The 16,966-nt window shown below is 44.3% G+C and overlaps 1 protein-coding gene across 28 annotated transcripts in view; it reads left to right on the top strand.

Annotated features, from left to right (window-relative positions):
* Positions 1–16,966, top strand: part of Ncam1 (neural cell adhesion molecule 1) — a 297,496-nt gene that overhangs the window by 217,640 nt on the left and 62,890 nt on the right. For all 28 annotated transcript variants that reach the window (XM_060373424.1, XM_060373429.1, XM_060373427.1 and 25 more), the window contains exons 2-5: positions 12,960–13,034; positions 14,662–14,880; positions 15,730–15,873; positions 16,400–16,537. In XM_060373424.1, the coding sequence (XP_060229407.1) occupies positions 12,960–13,034; positions 14,662–14,880; positions 15,730–15,873; positions 16,400–16,537 (576 nt within the window). The remainder of the gene's footprint in view (positions 1–12,959; positions 13,035–14,661; positions 14,881–15,729; positions 15,874–16,399; positions 16,538–16,966) is intronic.

Genomic DNA, 16,966 nt, shown 5'->3' with positions numbered 1-16,966 from the left:
TCCTACCTGGTTCTATAGTTTATACCCCTTCTCACAACTCCTGGTCTATGTACATATACACACCAAAAAAAAAAAAAATCAGGACCCACATGTGTGAGGGAGAGAGCATACAATGTTTTCTTTCAGAGACCAGGTCACTCCTCTTAATAGAATACTTTCCAGTTCCACCCAGTTGCCTAGAAATTTCATAATTTCATTTTTCTTAGTAGCTGAGTAAAAGTCCACTGTATATTCTGACTTTCTAAATAAGGCTTCTTTCAGGCCATGTCCTTGAAAGTTCTCTTATGCAGGGTCCTAGGGGGACGCTGAGATGTATTACTGAGGGTAAGAAGTGCATTAGAAAGTACTAACATCTTAGAAAAGCAGACAGTTAATGGTGTGATTCTGAGAGTTCATCCAGCACTGGGGGCAGACAGCATGACAGGGGCTCTGGAGTAGAGTCAGGCCCATGTGGCAGAGTTGGGTCCCTTCTCAAAGCTCCTTCAGATTGGGGAACTCACAGCTGGAACCTGCAGTTGGGCTCTCTCTGATTCCCCAAAAGGCAGTAGAGATAAGGGTGGGAAGTAGGATGTGTGGCCACCAGTGCCCTTTTGATGTGCCTCCATGTGTCTCTTGATAGGGTGCTGAAAAATAAGCCGCATGATGCTGCTTGCTGGGAAGTGTGGTGCACGCTCTTACACTCGTTTTCATTTTGAATAGGTGTGAAGAACACATAGTAAAATAAAAAAGCTATAGACTACTTAATGCATAAAACCAGTAACATAGACGTTATGGTCTGCCATAACTGAATGTGTACATCTTATCCAGCTGGTGACATAGTATGTATGTTTCACAGGTAGCGCCACAACCATATAGTGAGCTGTGTTCTGGTGTCACTGCGTGGCAGAGATTTCAAAGCTCTACTTTTTCAAATAGGTTCCCACTATGTGGCCCACGCTCACCTTGAGCTCATTACAAAGCCCAGCCTATAGGTGTCAGTGTGTGAATACATGTGCACTTATGTTCATGACTATGTGTTTATATTCATGTCTGTATGTGTACCCATATAGGAATTCTATATGTTTATGTTCATGTCCATTTGTCTGTGTGACTGTGTCTGCATCTCTGTGGTTCTTTTCTGCATCCCACTCCATGCCTCTTATTTAAACATGACATAAGGATTGGTAGGCCAGGGTCTCTATAGACTCCCAATGCAGAGAGACTAGTTTGTTCTCCTGAAGATGAAGGGAAGAAGTTTCCCAAACCTCTACCTGCAGACTTACCTACTGGGTATGTTTCTCCTTTCTTGTAAATATCAGCATGAAAGATCCAGGAACAAGCATACTTGATTGCAAGTTTCTCCTAAGGACTCTATCACCTTGAGGGGTGAAAGAAGAAAGATTGCTCATGTGAACATCTTCTTAAAACAAGACTGACTGCCATGGCATGAATTCATGGATGTCTGTCCCTCAGGGGTGAACCTCATTATTTGTTCCTGACCTTTGAATTGGCTCCTTGGGATCCAGTCAGACTCCAGTTCTTGAACATCAAAGCGCATGATGACATGGGGCCATGGGGCCTTTCATGTTCCTGCCTTTGATTCCACAGGCTGGGTTCCAAAGGCTCTTCTGCTTGTACCACAGCCACAGTGAGCTTGTCAAGGACAGTTTGGTGTAGGTGGTTTGTAAGTGAATATGTTTCCTGTCAGTGGTGTGGAAGGGGTAGAATGTACGTGAAAATAAAAGGACTTGATAATGGTGGCTTCTATAAAATCTTATCACAACCATGAACCAGAATCTGTGAGGGATGTAAGGATTTCACAGTCCATGCTCAATTTGTGTGACTTGTTAATGGTTCTTCAGGGTGGTGGAATTATTCTAGACAGAAAGAAAGGAGAGGGCTAGCACATCGAGGAGCTCCCAGCTTTCAGGATTGTATGGTCATCGCCCTTGCTTCTACCTGGCAGCATTTCCACTGCTGTCCTCCCAGCAAACTCCTTCCAAGACATTGCATTCTTCCTAAGTTGGAAAAAGACTATCAGCAACCTAGAGTGTGGCCACAGGCTCCTGATGTTATTAGTTATAAAATATAAGGTTTTAAAAAAATGCCAAGGAGGGTTAGTGGTCAACCTGGAATAAGATGGGATGTGGGGCTCTTCTCCCTCCCTGAAATCACACTGCAGTCAGGAGACATCACTAAGAATTGGAGATTAGCACCTTGAGAAATCACATGCATGGATGGGTCATCGTGCTGGCAGATGACATGGCACAGATCCTCAAAAGTCTACATTTATGTGTGCCTCCACTGTCCTTTCCTTGGCCCTTGGTACCCTCTGCTTCAGCCCCTTCTTTTCAGCACCCACCGTCTCCCCACCCTAATCTACAGCCATGCTAAGTTCTGAGCTTCCAAGAAGCCATGGTGGTGATAGCAGAGCATTGCAGCTTGTACCCTGATTCCTGATGGAGAGTTGTGATGCTTATGGTGACATTCTCACTGGCTCGCTGACTCAGAAAGCAGCATAAAAGCTACATTATTCAGAGAATTGTCATCCAAATGCTTAGTTATTCTTCTGTGCTCTCCACTCCATCGTTTGTACAATGTGACCATGTGTATTATTGAACAGGTCGAATACCGTTCGATTAGGTAGGAGTAGCTATGTGGTTTGAGATTGGACTTTGCACCTGGTAGAAAGAAGTGTGGCCTCTGACAGGAGTTGTTTTGCCAGGATCATGCTGCACATGGCCTCTTCAGGAGGAGCACAGCCTTGAGATGCCCAAGTTCAGAACCAGCATGAATTACTGCAATTGCACACAACCTGTGATGTTGATGATGTATCAGTCACAATTCATACAGCATCAAGAATGGTGTCATTGCTTTGAGACAGGTTCTCACTGAGCATCCCACACTGGCCTCAACCTTCCAACCTTCTTTCAGCATACTGAGATTACAGATATGCACCCACCACACACAGGGAAGAATAATTTCATACCAACATTCCAAAAGGGAAAAATGACTTATCCAGAGCCCATCCTGGGAAAAGACCAGCTCCTCTGGTTCTGTCTCTGGTGATGGCCACTATCAGTGCTGCACAGAGCTCTAAGAGTAGTATAAGGAACCTCAGGGGAGCTTTGAGGCCAGGACCACAGGAGGTGAGGATAGGGTTCTGGAGAGAGCTGTAGTGGCAGGAGAATGGCTTTCTGGGCTCAGCAACTGTGGCTTTAGCTATTGCACAGAGTCAGAAGGGTTCCATCAGGATAGCTTGTAACCTGTGGTGTCTTTCTCTACCCTTGTACCTGTTTGCCAGCTCTTCCAAGCAGAAAAAAAAAATTGCCTTTCACCAAAGCTCTAAAACAAGTGCCCTGGAGTCAGGTCAGCCTGGGTTCACATCTGTTTCCTCAGTTCTTTTGTTATTCCAATAGGACAAAACAGTGCCAATCTCATGGGATTCTTGAAAAGATTAAATAATTTAAATGTTCAATTCAGTGCCTTACCTGTAAAAATTACGTACATATCATTGGATGCACGGAATTTTTACTTGATGGAAACGAGATTTTGCAATGGTTGTTTGAGGAGTGTTAAGCTGTGCATCTTCTATAGTCCAGATGTGCTTAAAACCATCAACACATAAGGACATTTTTGAAAGACTTGGGTGAAATCTATAATTCTCAGGATGAGGTTGCATGATAGCATTCTCTAACTTTCTCTTTTTCTCAGTGTAAAGAATACAACATCTGCAAACAACAGCTGGACAAATATTGAAAGATATAATCCCAGCTTCTTGCCATGTTAGCAGAAGCTGTTGGAAGTGGGGAGGGAGGAGTCTGCCTCATAACAGTACCTTTTTATGGCTGGAAGAAAGACTCCAGTGACTCATTTCGTTAAGGCAGGGTTTCAGAGAGCAGCCTAAGATGACATTGTCAGGAGCGTCCTGGATGCCTAGCATGCAGTGATTTACCAAGAAGCCTGGCTATGGAGTCTGTTTACCTGGAGAACTTCATCTGAGCGCCAAACACCTGTTTGCCTCCTTGTCCTGCATTTCTGTAATGTGGCTTCATGTACAGCGTTGCCTGGCCCAGCGTCAGAGTCTACACGGAGAAGGGAAGAACAAAAAAGCTACCTCTGGAGGACTGGGTAGATGAGTCAGTGTGTAAGAGTGCTTGCTGTGGGAGCAAGAGGACCTGTGTTCAAATCCTCTACACCCATGAAAAGAGCCTGGCATAGTTAGGCATGCCTGTATTGCAGCTTTAGGTGGCAGATTCAGGCAGATCCCAGGAGGTCACTGAATGGCCAGCTAAGTCAAAAAGGCAAGTGTCAGGTTCAGTGAGTGACCCTGTCTTAAAGTAATAAGATGGAGAGAGAGGACACCTGACGTCTTTCTCTGACTTCCTTTGTGCATATGCGTGCTTGCCTGTGTGTGTGAGCATACACGCATGCACGCCAGCGCACATGCACACACACACACTCACATGCATCATACACATATACCATGCACATAACAAATAAACAAATCAGTCAATTAATGAATTAAAAGTGCCTCTGGGGTTGGGCTTATTTGGACAGTTTAAATAGCTCGTCGCAAAGCCTTCATAAGATTTCCACTCCTGCTTTTTCTGAGGGTAAAACAAAGGAGTTGATGAGGGCCCATCAGGTTCCTTCCAGATCTGCCTCCTTGGTTTACTAACTTGCTCTACAGTCCTGGCCTTCCGTGATCAAGCAGGCTTAGAAGCTGTGTTATAAATAGATCCTCTTACAGCCTCTTGGCACACACACACGGCCATGCACTCGCTGGGGTGAGGAGCTCTGGAACATTCTTGCCCTCACCTGTTATGCACTATAGGAGACTGGGCTGCTGCCCAGTGCCAAAGGCGTTCCCAGACTAGAAGCTGGCCCTGGTGAGACACGGTGAGGACACTTCTGGCTTGAGGCTTTCGCAAACACGAAAGACAGTAACATTTTACAGATATTTTAAGATGAGAAAGCATGCTCTTTTTGATGGGCAGGCTGGATTCTCTGCCAATCAAGTGCCAAATCTGTGGATGTAGCTCGAGTCTGTGTGGCTCATGTTCCTGCTTAGTGTTCTCTTGAGCATTGAAGATGGCTTTGGTGATGGGAGTGAAGGGCTGGAAGCTGTGATTCTTACTTCTGAACAAATGGACCACTATGCATTTTTTTTCCTGCTCTGTACTCAGAAGCCCAAGACATGAAGTGACCTGGAGTTAATTATGTCTTCTAGCTGCTGGGTACTTTGGGGCCCAGCAACCATGGTTTAAAGCCATTGAAAAATTTTATTCATATATGCGTGTGTATCAGGTGTGTGGGGGGTAATGTAGTATAGTGTATGTGTGTATGAATGATATATACATATATATGTTTACATATGTACGTTATATATATGGTAAGAGAGGTATCATGTGAATTCCATGACAGTATAGACAGTATATGGAGATCAGAGGAAAATCTCCCATGTCAGTCCTTACCTTCTACCCTGCTCTGAGGCTGGATTTCTTACTACCTGCCACTGTACATGTCAGGCTGTATGCCTCTCAAACTCCAGGGTTGTCTCCGGTCTGCGCTTCCTATCTCCATAGGGAAACTGTAATTAAGGATGCTTGCTACCACATCTAGTTTCATATGGGTTTTAGGAATCCAAACTAAGGTCCTCAAATTTGCGTGACTCGTGCTTGCCTACTGAACCATTGACCCAATCCCATAATATTTCTTCCAATAGAATGGGAACAATTTGATTTTTAAAGTCAGAACTAATAAAATGATAGTTTCACTCAGCAAACTCAGGAGGCAAAGAATTTGAAACATTGAACTCCAGAGGTCAAGAGGGCTATATCCATTACCGGGCTTGGCTATATCCATTACCGGGCTTGGCTCCGGGTTCTAAGTTGAATGCAGACCTGTGGAATAGAACCAGAAGACAGTTTTGCCTCATTCACAGCAGCTCCGGAAATTTATTATGTTAAAAATAGAACCACTTGCTCTGACAAGTTGGCTTCTGTTATTTTGTTGCAAACATTCCATAGGGCAGAGTATTTTGGGTGGTGGAGTCTATGTGATTAATCTTGGAAGCTGTGATTGTTATAATACTCAACATTTTTCTTCCTTGTTACAACCTTCTGGTATAAATGATGATTATGTAGAACATGGAAGAATCCTGAGGCCATGATGACTTTGTCACTTCCTCCATTGCTCTGTGGGGATGAGTCATGGGACCTGGGGAGGTTGAAGGAACTTTCAATGAGCATCACTTGTTTCATGGCTTTTAACAGGTAACAGTGTCAAGTTTGAACGTTTATTAAAATGCTAGGTTTTGGAAATTTGCTCGGTATATAAACATAAAAAGCCCAGTGCCTCTCGCCAGTGAATTTGCTTTAAATCTGTCTGTGATATCTGCAACCTGCCTATGTGGCCTGTCTTTACTCTAGGCATCCCAGTTCCTCCATTCCACTGGCTTAACCATGAAGCCATGTCCACTGTCCCTGACAGCTATCTTTGTCTTCTCTTCTATTCTGAGGTTCTACTTTGACACATTAGCTGTGCCCAGATGCTCACAACTAGCTGACTTCTTCACTCTGTAGCTTGTCTGGGACCATGATCCTGTAGGAACATTACATGGAGGGTTTTGAGGTGTTTGGTCATATACTCATTGCCATTGACCTGGAAACCTAACTACATTACTTCTAGATATTCGAGTTTAAACAAAAAAAAAAATTATATTGGAGTCTCTTGATGAACAAATGGCTATTAGATGAGTCCAGTGCTGCTATGAGCCAGCTATAAGCTCTCCGGATGCTTCCAGTGGCTTGGAATGTAGTCTTCGTGTTGACGCCATTGTATATAACTGGAAATCAAAATTCCTTAGTAACATATACTTTAAAATAGCATCTGAATGTGGTTGATATTTGAATGTTTGCCTTATTCTTTCCTGAGCAGATATTGCCAACAATAGCTTGAGCCATAATTGTAGGAGTGATATGAGTGACACTACTGTGCCATCTACTAATTTATTAATCCCCTTTTCCTGAGAAATTAGATAAATGTACTCATATCAAGTTACTCTTCCAATAGCATGAATCTGACATTTGCACTTATTCTATTAGTACACATACACACATTTGTATACGCTCTCAGTGGATGTATCTGAACATATAGATATATGTAAACACACACATACACACAGAGAGAGAGAGAGAAGGAGAGGGAGAATGAGAGACAAATAGAGAAGTTAGCTAGGACAGTATTCAAAAAATTTCTACCATTTCATTCCTGCTGTTACAAACCTTATTGGGAATTTTATTTATTTGAGATTTTAGGAGGAATCTAGATCGTGTGGGGGGAGGGGTGTGGGTAACTATGCAAAGTAGCTTTCCAAATCAGTCCAATACCCATTGGAGGTCTATTGGGTCAGTATGCTGATTTAGAGAAGTATGGACTCAGATTTGCCTGCCAGCCAACTCTGTTCCTAAGTGACAGAGTTGGAACTCAGGCTATCTCCCTGACTGCAGATCCTGAGTCCTTAATTACAACCTGCTCCTATTTAATTCTTGTGACATTCCAAGCGTATAAATTCAGTCTTTCTGTTTTCGTAGAAGAGAACACTGAGGTCAAGGTAAAGTAATCTATCCAGAGCACTGCTCACTGTTTCCATTATTGTGTTTTGGCTCTGACTGAATTCAGAATTTTCCAAACAAATAAGTTAATGCTAAAAGCAGAAATAGGCTACCTATCCACAGATTAGATCATTTAGGAAGGAAATTTTATTTTTCAGCCATAACAGAAAACACTACTTCCCTCAAATTGAAATAATCTCCTTGGGAAGGGTGGTTCCTAGATGATCTGCACAGAATATACAAGTATTGGGGCTTAATATGTGGTTTTATATATCAATTCACATAATGTTTCCAAAGCCATTGGTAGTTTTATTTTCTGTGTTTTGATGAGGAGGCATTGAGGGGTTAAACAACTTATGTGTGATCACACAGCTAATACGAGGTGAAACTGAGATTCACACTCCAGTAGATGGACTGAGCCTGGGCTGGAAGCACTCAGCATGACTAGCACACCAGCTAGCTTTGCTTTCTTTGAGTTTCATGTTGAGCAGCGAGAGTACACCATCACTATCAGTAGGGATGCCTCAGTTCCTATACTCCTAGCTGTCTGAGGCTGAAAACACGGCAACTGTGCTTGCTCACATAAAAAGTCTCTCAGTTATACTCAGCAAAACAGAACTGCATCTCTCCACTGAGGTGATCACATATAGCAACACATAGGCTGATTTCTAAAAAACAATAAGTAACAAATAACCATAAAAGCTACAACTCAACACCTTCTTCATTGTTAAATAGGTTCTAAAAAATTCCTCCCTCTCAGTATCTCCATTTCACGGATCGCCAGTAAGCAGAGCAGTCCTTGGTAGTCTGCCCATCTTAGGTTGATATGACAGCTTCCAAAGCCGTGCCCACTTTCCCTGGACCCACAAACAGATGCGACCTCATCTTTTCTGTGGCCAATAACCTTTTTCATACCCTCCAACATGGTAGTATGTCCAAGTGGCTTTAGAGACCACTGGGTTCACTTTCTACCTGAAGCTCCTCAAAAACACATTAGAATCTGAAAAGAAAACTAGTAAAAATCAAACCACTTCGAGAAGCTGATTTAAGTGAAATCTATGAACTCTTTTGGAAATCAGAATGATTCTTCACTGTCGCTTTACCTAATAAAGCCTCTACCAATAAGCACCCTAGCAGCTCTCATGAAACTGAAATTTTCATTCGCTTTTCTTCAGTAATCATGGCTTTATAGCCTGCTTTTGCTAGGAAGCTGGGAGTTATAAAATATCTACCTACACCTAAACGAGAAAGCATTGTTTCCAGAACATTCATAAACTAAAAAGAAAAAAAGACAGTAAAAAGGACAAATACATTTTAAAACCAAGCACTCTTCCTCAGGCTTCTTTACATGAGACAAGGAGAGGTAGACCATCTATTTATCAAAGGACAAGACTTCTTTAATATTCGCTCACAAGAGGGCTGGAGAGATGGCTCAGTGCTTAAAAGCACCGAGTGCTGTTCCAGAGGTCCTGGTTTCAATTCCCAGCAACCACGTGGTGGCTCACAACCATCTGTAATGGAATCTGATTCCCTCTTCTGGTATGCATGAAAACAAAGTATATGTTCATATACATACAATAAATAAATAAATCTTTTAAAAATATTCTCTTACAAGACTTCACGTAGTATAAGAGAAACAGCTGGGGCTTTGGACTTTGTTTACCATGAGTTTGAATCTTGACCATTAACTAAGGCCTTGAGCTTCTGCTCTCCCATCTGTCAAATGGGAATAACTAGAACAATTATCATTATCTGCAGGAACATGGTGACAGCATTTTGCACAAAGGCTCGACTATATCTAACTCATTATTTGGAGAGAAAGAACAACTAATAGGAAGTAACAGGTTACAATAAAACTATTTGGATGCTTTGAAAAGACTCTAGGAGCTTGGGGAGATAGTACTTGCTCTGCACGGATCTATATGAGAAAGCCTGGTGTAGGGAGGTACTGCTGGGGGAGTGAAGACAGGGGGATCCTTGGGGCTTGCTGGCCTGCCAGACTGGCCTAATTGGATGAGCTCCAGGCCAGTGAGAGATGCTATCTCAAAAATCGAAGTGGATGATGGTTCCTGAATAATGACACATGAGATTGACCTCTGGCCTACACAACACACACACACACACACACACACACAAACACACACACACACACACACACAGGTTCAAAGTAGTTAAAAAGTGGGAGTAAATGAGTTGGAGCATCAGAACTGGATGATGTTCATTCATTCCCTCTTTGTTGACATGCTCATCATCTGAGTGAAGTATTTCATTTCCTGCATTGCAGTTTTCTCTTCTGCAGTACCCTCAGTCTTTTTTTTTTTTAATCTGTGAACTATTAGAAAATTGGTGAAACAATGAACTGGTTTTTGTAAACTCAACAGTGCAGGCTGGGTACAGGTAGGCTTGGTGGATACATAAGGAGACGAGAACATGGGAATTACTGAGCAATGTTATCCCAATCAGCCCCCGCCCCGTCCAAACATCTGGGTTTGGGGGTGTGACTCTTCATCTGCAGGTTAAATGACAGTGTTTATGTGGAGAAGGCTGAAGCAAAGCAGGGCGCATGATTTGAGAGCAATGCTTGCAGAACTGTCTGTAAAGGCGTGCATTGTTCCTGGCTGGGAAATTATCTTGCACACACGACTAGAGGAAAGTGAGACACAATTCAGGAGATTTTCTTGCAAACAATGAAAAGTTAAAAAGAGAGAGAGAGGTGTGGAGGGAAGGGGCAAGCAGGGGAGTCAAGGACTTCGGAGTTCAGCGCGGCGTTTCCACTTCTCATTATTAGACCTAGTATTTCAAGATTTGGCATGTGTAGGAGAAAATCCGCCACCACAGTCTAAAGCATGCAAGTATTGTTTGCTAGGTGTCTAGGCTCCCCTGTTCCAGCCCCAAATGGTGCTTTGAGAGAGAAGTCAGTCTCTTCTCCTTGTGTGCAAAGGACCAGCAGTCTCCATGGAAGATTACTTTTTTTTAGAAATGATGATAAATGTGTGTGAGGGATCCCGTTAAGCTGGGAATTCCTTTGAAATCCACATTTCTCTTTCTCTCAGTTGTCCATAGATAGATCCTGGCCGCATTTGGATATGAAAGCTCTTCAGCTGGACTCTCCTTTGACAGTCATGTTCTTTTTTGAAAGGAACTTTAAAAAAAAATATGTGAAGGCTGTTTTTTCACTCAGAATAAGAATATTCTCCAGCAGTGAGGGTATTGAAGTAACAGGATCCATATGTTGAAGCCAACAGCTAATGCTCAGCATATGGGCAGTGAACTTTGCAGAGAGAACTTTCTCTGCTGTTAGAGAATGCCCTTGGAGACTCCACAGAGGAATATCACTCACGTGAGTCATGGTGGAGGAACAGCTTCCGGACTTCAAAGTACCATCCAGCCCATGAAGCAAGAGCTACCAAAAGCAATTGAAGAGGTTCTGGTTAGCCTTTGAATTCACAGCACTAGCTTGTAGCCTTCTCTGTTAGGTCCCAAGCTCTCAGAATACCAGAGGGGCTTAACCCTGAGTTTTCTAGCCCCATAAGAAATGCAGTGCTAAGGGCTGTCACTCATCATGCCCAGATGGTTTCTTACAGTCAATGGAAACATCTTTCCTCTTCACAAAGATTGCACTGCAAAGGGAGAGTGAACTTAGCTGAGGTGAGCGTCAGGAGGGCCTGTGACTGTAAAGGAAATCATTTTCCCACTCCTCCCCATTGGGAAAGTGTAGAGGCAGATCATGGTGATATCTGAAACCCTTTCCAGATGTCCCAGTGTGAAGTTGAGCACCACCCAAATCCAGCTAGAGAAGAATCATAGGGAAAGCAACTCCAGTTGGTTGCATCTGGACCTGTGGACTCAGCCCTGGCCAGCAGCATGTCCTAGGACAGCTATATGTACCAAGGTCTATGCATAGAGAGGTTGAAGGTGGAGAAGACAAGATCCCAGACTAGTTGGCAATAACATAGTGGAGGTGATTGAGGCCCTAGGTTATTGAACTGTTTCCTCCAGTTCAGTATTTGAGTATGCCCAAGCTCAGCCTCTTATCTGTGGAGGAGGGCTCAGCCCCTTCCTTGACCCTGAACCCCCATCCCTTTCCATTTTCCTCCTTCCATTTTTTTCTCCATGCTGGCTCCACTTCACCCCTCTCCCTCTACAGCCTCTCCTGGATTTCTCAGCACCTGCTTTGTCTGTCAGTGGCATGATTAGGAAGACTGTACCCCCAATACTATACCTACACCCCGCCCCCACCCCGTACACTCCCTTTCTAGCCCCAGGCAGGCCCTTTGATCCCTGATACTGCTGAGCACAACTGTGGTCTCTTGTCTCAGGAGCCCATACTCAGAGCTGCTGCACCAGGCCTGCCGGCAAGCCGATCACCATGGCAACGAGCTTTCCCTCTTCTAATGTGAACAGAAAATGGCTGTTGAAAGGAAGAGCTCAGAGTCTCTAAGACCAAGCCTGTTTCTTTCTTTTTTTGGGGGGTGGGGGTGGAGGTGGTGGTGAGGGAGTTTACTTCATAATGGCTCTGAGGAGCTCCCTCCATAGACCCCAATGTGTACTAGCCTTCGCCTTTCAGATTTACTTAAAGAGAGTAGAGGCAGAAGGAAGTTGACTTCAAATGAATAAAGCGTTCTGTTTTGCTATCCTAAAACTGTATTTTCATGAACAGCCGTTATCTGCTCTAAGGAGATAAACGGGAAGCAGAGTGAAGCGGGCATCGATGAAATCTGATGTTGTGTATTTTTTTTCTTATCAGTGCCATGGGAAGACTGGGCATATGTGTATTCAAATAAAAATTCAGGGAAAGTAGCCAAGGGATGCAAAGAATTCCACAAAGCACAGGCTGTGGGATTTCAGAAGCGCGGCGGACTGATTGGTGTGCTGATGTGGTTTCTAGCTCTGGAGATAGGCGTGCTGGTTGTACATTGTAGGGAAAGGTGGACTCTCATCGGCACCCCTGCTTTACAAAGGGTCTGATTCGCAGTGATCAAGCATGGCAGTATACGGAATGTTTAAGCTATCCCTGTGCATGTTTCTGGGATGATAGGCTCCCCACTCTTACGCTGCAGACTGACACCTAAAGGACTGGCTAGCCAGCTCTTTCCGTGAATACAAAGCATAGTTGTTTAGCCAGTCACCCAGGGGGACCCTTCCACTCTGACAGCAGATGACAACAGTTCTGCATACTAGCAGTCTAGGCTGTGTCTCCTTCAGGCTACACTGTAAAGTCGTTTTAATAGTAGCAAGTTCTCAGAAGCCAAATAACCTCATCTTTTTAAAACTGAGCTTGAAAATCCTGTTTTGGAATGAAAACTGGCATTTGATCTCAAATTTTTAAAGGTGTGTCTGAACTAGACTTCTTTTTTCCAGTTTCCCTTCAGGTGGATATTGTTCCCAGCCAAGGAGAAATCAGCGTTGGAGAGTCCAAATTCTTCCTGTGTCAAGGCAAGTGTCCTGGGTCCCATTGCATCCCAAAGCTTGCCTCCAAAATCTGTTGCTCAGAGCAGAAGCTGAGAGTAACAGACCTAGAATTCTGGCCACTGTTCATCGCTTGATCAGCAGTGAAACCATTCCAAACTATTCCCAGAGACTTTTCCTTCATATCACATGCCATCTCTATTTCTGCTTGACACCAGATCACCTGAAAGGGCTTTGTAGGAAAATCATCACACATCCCAGAGAGAGAATCAGCTCAGGCCTTGTATCTTGTCCAAAGGCACGGTCTGGAATACAGCATGAGCATAGGAAGAATACCTCCATAGGTCAGGCTAAGGCCCACTTCTTGGAATAACTCAAGCTTTGAAAACCCAAGAAGGTTTTGCAATTGCATTGACTACAGGTAGCAGTTGCTGGGAAGTCACCTATGTTGGCTTTCCAGGAGCGGCTCCAAACACCAAAAGCATCCTTTTCTACCACTGCCACACATGTGCACAGCTCTGGGATGTGCCTTAGCTGGTGTCCTTACTGCTTCCTTGAGAAATATACCCCTGATATTAAGTTGGAACCATCCTGTGCTGGAAGAAAAGGAGGAATGGGCTTCAGGGGGTTTGTAGATTGTAGACCTGGGATTTGGAAGGTAACAGAAACATGCATGAACTGAGCCAGGTGAACACTATGGCATTTCACAAGCCACTTTGGGTTGGAAAGGAGCTTTAACTGCCACCATGATTTGCATCTGATGATAGGGCTGAGGCTGACGGGTACATTTGCCCCAGCTCTGACATCATTGCAGAAGTTTCAGTGATGTGAAGGTACAGCCTTAGTGCCCACAGCACAGCTTGCAAATCGGGATATTTATTGAAAACTTGATGGTCCCCAAAAGGAAGACTACATCTCCATACCAAGCATGTGCATGGGGCTAGGCAGTTCAGGCTGGTGCCCCCATATAGGTAGCAAGATGAAGAAGGATGGTTAGATTGAAGAGCCATTCACTTTGACCCAGCCTGGCCCCTAAGCAGCTGAGCAATAGCAGTGCCCCTCACAAGCACCCACAGAGAGGAGACAGTGCAGATATTCTGTCTCCTTGGAACATGCAAGGGATTGACTGGGGCAAATGACAGGCATCAGAATGTCATTCATACCCGTTTGAACACAGTTGCTACAGTCAAGATGGCTGAAATCTTAGCGCTTAGATTACGCAGGTTCTCTTATCTTCAACTCAGAAGGTGACAAGTCTCCTTTGCATGCTCATTAGTTGGTCCATGTCAACTAGGTCCTGGAGATCAGGGCTCAGATAAATTGACTCCTTTATTTTCCATTGCATAATGCACATTCGTTCCTAGCTTAGTGTCTGGAGCACAGTGTGTTTACAGCAAATATTGTTTCTCTCCCAAAGACATGACTACTAAGAAACTGCTATAGGCACAGGCAGCTGGTGAGTTCTTTCAACTCTAAGAGATGTGATGTATATAATTAAACAAAGAGCAGAGAGGCAAAATGTTTCATGATAGAGATACGTTTCCAGCCTTCCAGTCTTTGCCACCCAGGAGCTCTTACTAGGTAGCCATTGACACTCTGAAAGGGCTTAATCCTCTCATTTTCTATGCTCTGAAAATAATCTCTTTCACCTTAGTGGCAGGAGATGCCAAAGATAAGGACATCTCCTGGTACTCCCCCAATGGGGAAAAGCTGAACCCAAACCAGCAGCGGATCTCAGTGGTGTGGAATGATGATGACTCCTCGACACTCACCATCTATAATGCCAATATTGATGATGCCGGCATTTACAAGTGTGTGGTTACTGCGGAGGATGGCACCCAGTCGGAGGCCACTGTCAACGTGAAAATCTTCCGTAAGAGCCTTCATATGTACTCTCCATTCCCACCTTTGTTAGAAAGGTACATATGCGGGTAGCAAAATCAGAGAGGTGGCAACAGGAGGACCAGTAAAAGCCTGGTGGTTCCTTTTCTGTCCCTGAGTTGCTGAGATCTGATATATTCTCAAATGGTCCATGAACAGCCCAGGACTCATAAGGCTGGTTTCCACCAATTGTCACTACATTCTCACTGTCCTCCATTATCAACAAGCCACACAGTTCCCAGAGGGCTTTGTCAGTTTCTCCATGCCGTCTATGTGACAATGACAGACATACAGTTCAGGTGTTTCCTTCTTATCCCACTACCCTTGTTGGTGATATAGCACACTGACCTAACGAGATGGAGCATTATATGTGAACACTTGATGCTGCTCCGAGCTCCCATTGCCCCTGAAAGGTGGCCTTGACTTGGCAATCTCATTACCTTCTTACTGTCCATAATCCTGGTAGGAAAGTTGATTGATGTAGCATTTATTGCCATGAAGCTGGCTCTCACTCTTCAGAATTCTCTCTGCTGCAAGAAAACTGGGTGGGGTCAGAGCGGGAGGCCAAAAATAACCAATGGCCCTTACTGTCATAGTAAGGTAGATGTGGCACTCATCACTGTGCCTGTGTGTGTTGTCTCGACAGCAGGGGTCCCATTCCCCTCCAGAGACCCTTCTCAATGCTAGCTGTTTGCCTCAATCAAAGACCAAGTGCTGAGCAGGAGCCTCTCTTATGCTGCTGAATTATGAGTAAAAACTGCCCTGGGATTGAAATCTGGGCAGCACAGTTCTAGTGAGAAGGTATTTTTTCCCTCATCCTATTCCTCCTGATGTCTTTCAGAGAAGCTCATGTTCAAGAATGCACCAACCCCACAGGAGTTTAAGGAAGGCGAAGATGCTGTGATTGTGTGTGACGTAGTCAGCTCCCTGCCCCCAACCATCATCTGGAAACACAAGGGCCGAGATGTTATCCTGAAAAAAGATGGTAAGACCTGAGTTCCTATGAGCCACCAGGTACCTTAGGTTCCCACCCCTACCCAGTCCCTGAGGCATTTCATCCAAACAGATTCAGGGACCCAGAGCCCACATGAAATTTCTGGGTGGTAAACAGATATGTATCTGTAACTAGTGTGTTCAAGCACCTGGTTGTCTCTCCAAAGCAAAAGACACATCATCCCTAGTAGACTGGGTCTCATCTTTATTTCAGGGCCAGGGTCTTTTCTCATTACGGAACCTCATAACACTGATGATAGGAGAAAAGATGAGGTTGGGTCATGTGTCTGTAACTCTAGCATGGAGAGGGTGATATAGGGGAATGGTTGCATGTTTGAGGCAAACATGGTCTTCATAGTGAGTTCCAGGCCAGAATGGACTGCATTGTGAAACTCTATCTCAAAAATAACAAACACAAAACTAATAAACGGCAGGAGCAGGAGGCTCTGCTAACTTGCTTGCCTGACAGTGGAGCTCTCGGACTGACCTTGGGCGAATTTGCCTCTCATCTCTTCCAGTCCGATTCATCGTCCTGTCCAACAACTACCTGCAGATCCGGGGCATCAAGAAAACAGATGAGGGCACTTACCGCTGTGAGGGCAGGATCCTGGCCCGGGGGGAGATCAACTTCAAGGACATTCAGGTCATTGTGAATGGTGAGGAGATCTGGCTGTTCTTCCTGTTCCCTCTGTTGCTACAACCTGGGTTCGATTCTCTTCCAGTTCGCTTGGGTGTCGACCTGTTCTGGGTCATTCCTGAATCTCAGGAGAACCTCTTCTTCACCATCATAACCTCCAGGAGAGGGACATTTTCTCATTACCTCATTAGTCTTTGGTGTCTCCTCTCAATTGTACATATTAAGTGCCCTCCGTTGTCTAGCAGGACTAAAAACTCTCCATTCTACTAATAAATCCTCCTTCATCCCCAGTGCCCTTGATGTTACCATCATTGGGAAGTTAGTCCCCTTGGTTTGATGGGCAGAGAAAATGCTGCAATCAATTCAGGTCTCAGAATAGTCAGCATCCATGGTCTGTGGGCTTATTAATCTTAATTTGCAGTGTCAAATAAACACACCCGTAGCATCG

This window comes from Meriones unguiculatus, chromosome 1 (genome assembly GCF_030254825.1).
Source record: "Meriones unguiculatus strain TT.TT164.6M chromosome 1, Bangor_MerUng_6.1, whole genome shotgun sequence".
NCBI classification, from domain to species: domain Eukaryota; kingdom Metazoa; phylum Chordata; class Mammalia; order Rodentia; family Muridae; genus Meriones; species Meriones unguiculatus.
This window is presented reverse-complemented; position numbering and strand designations above follow the sequence as displayed.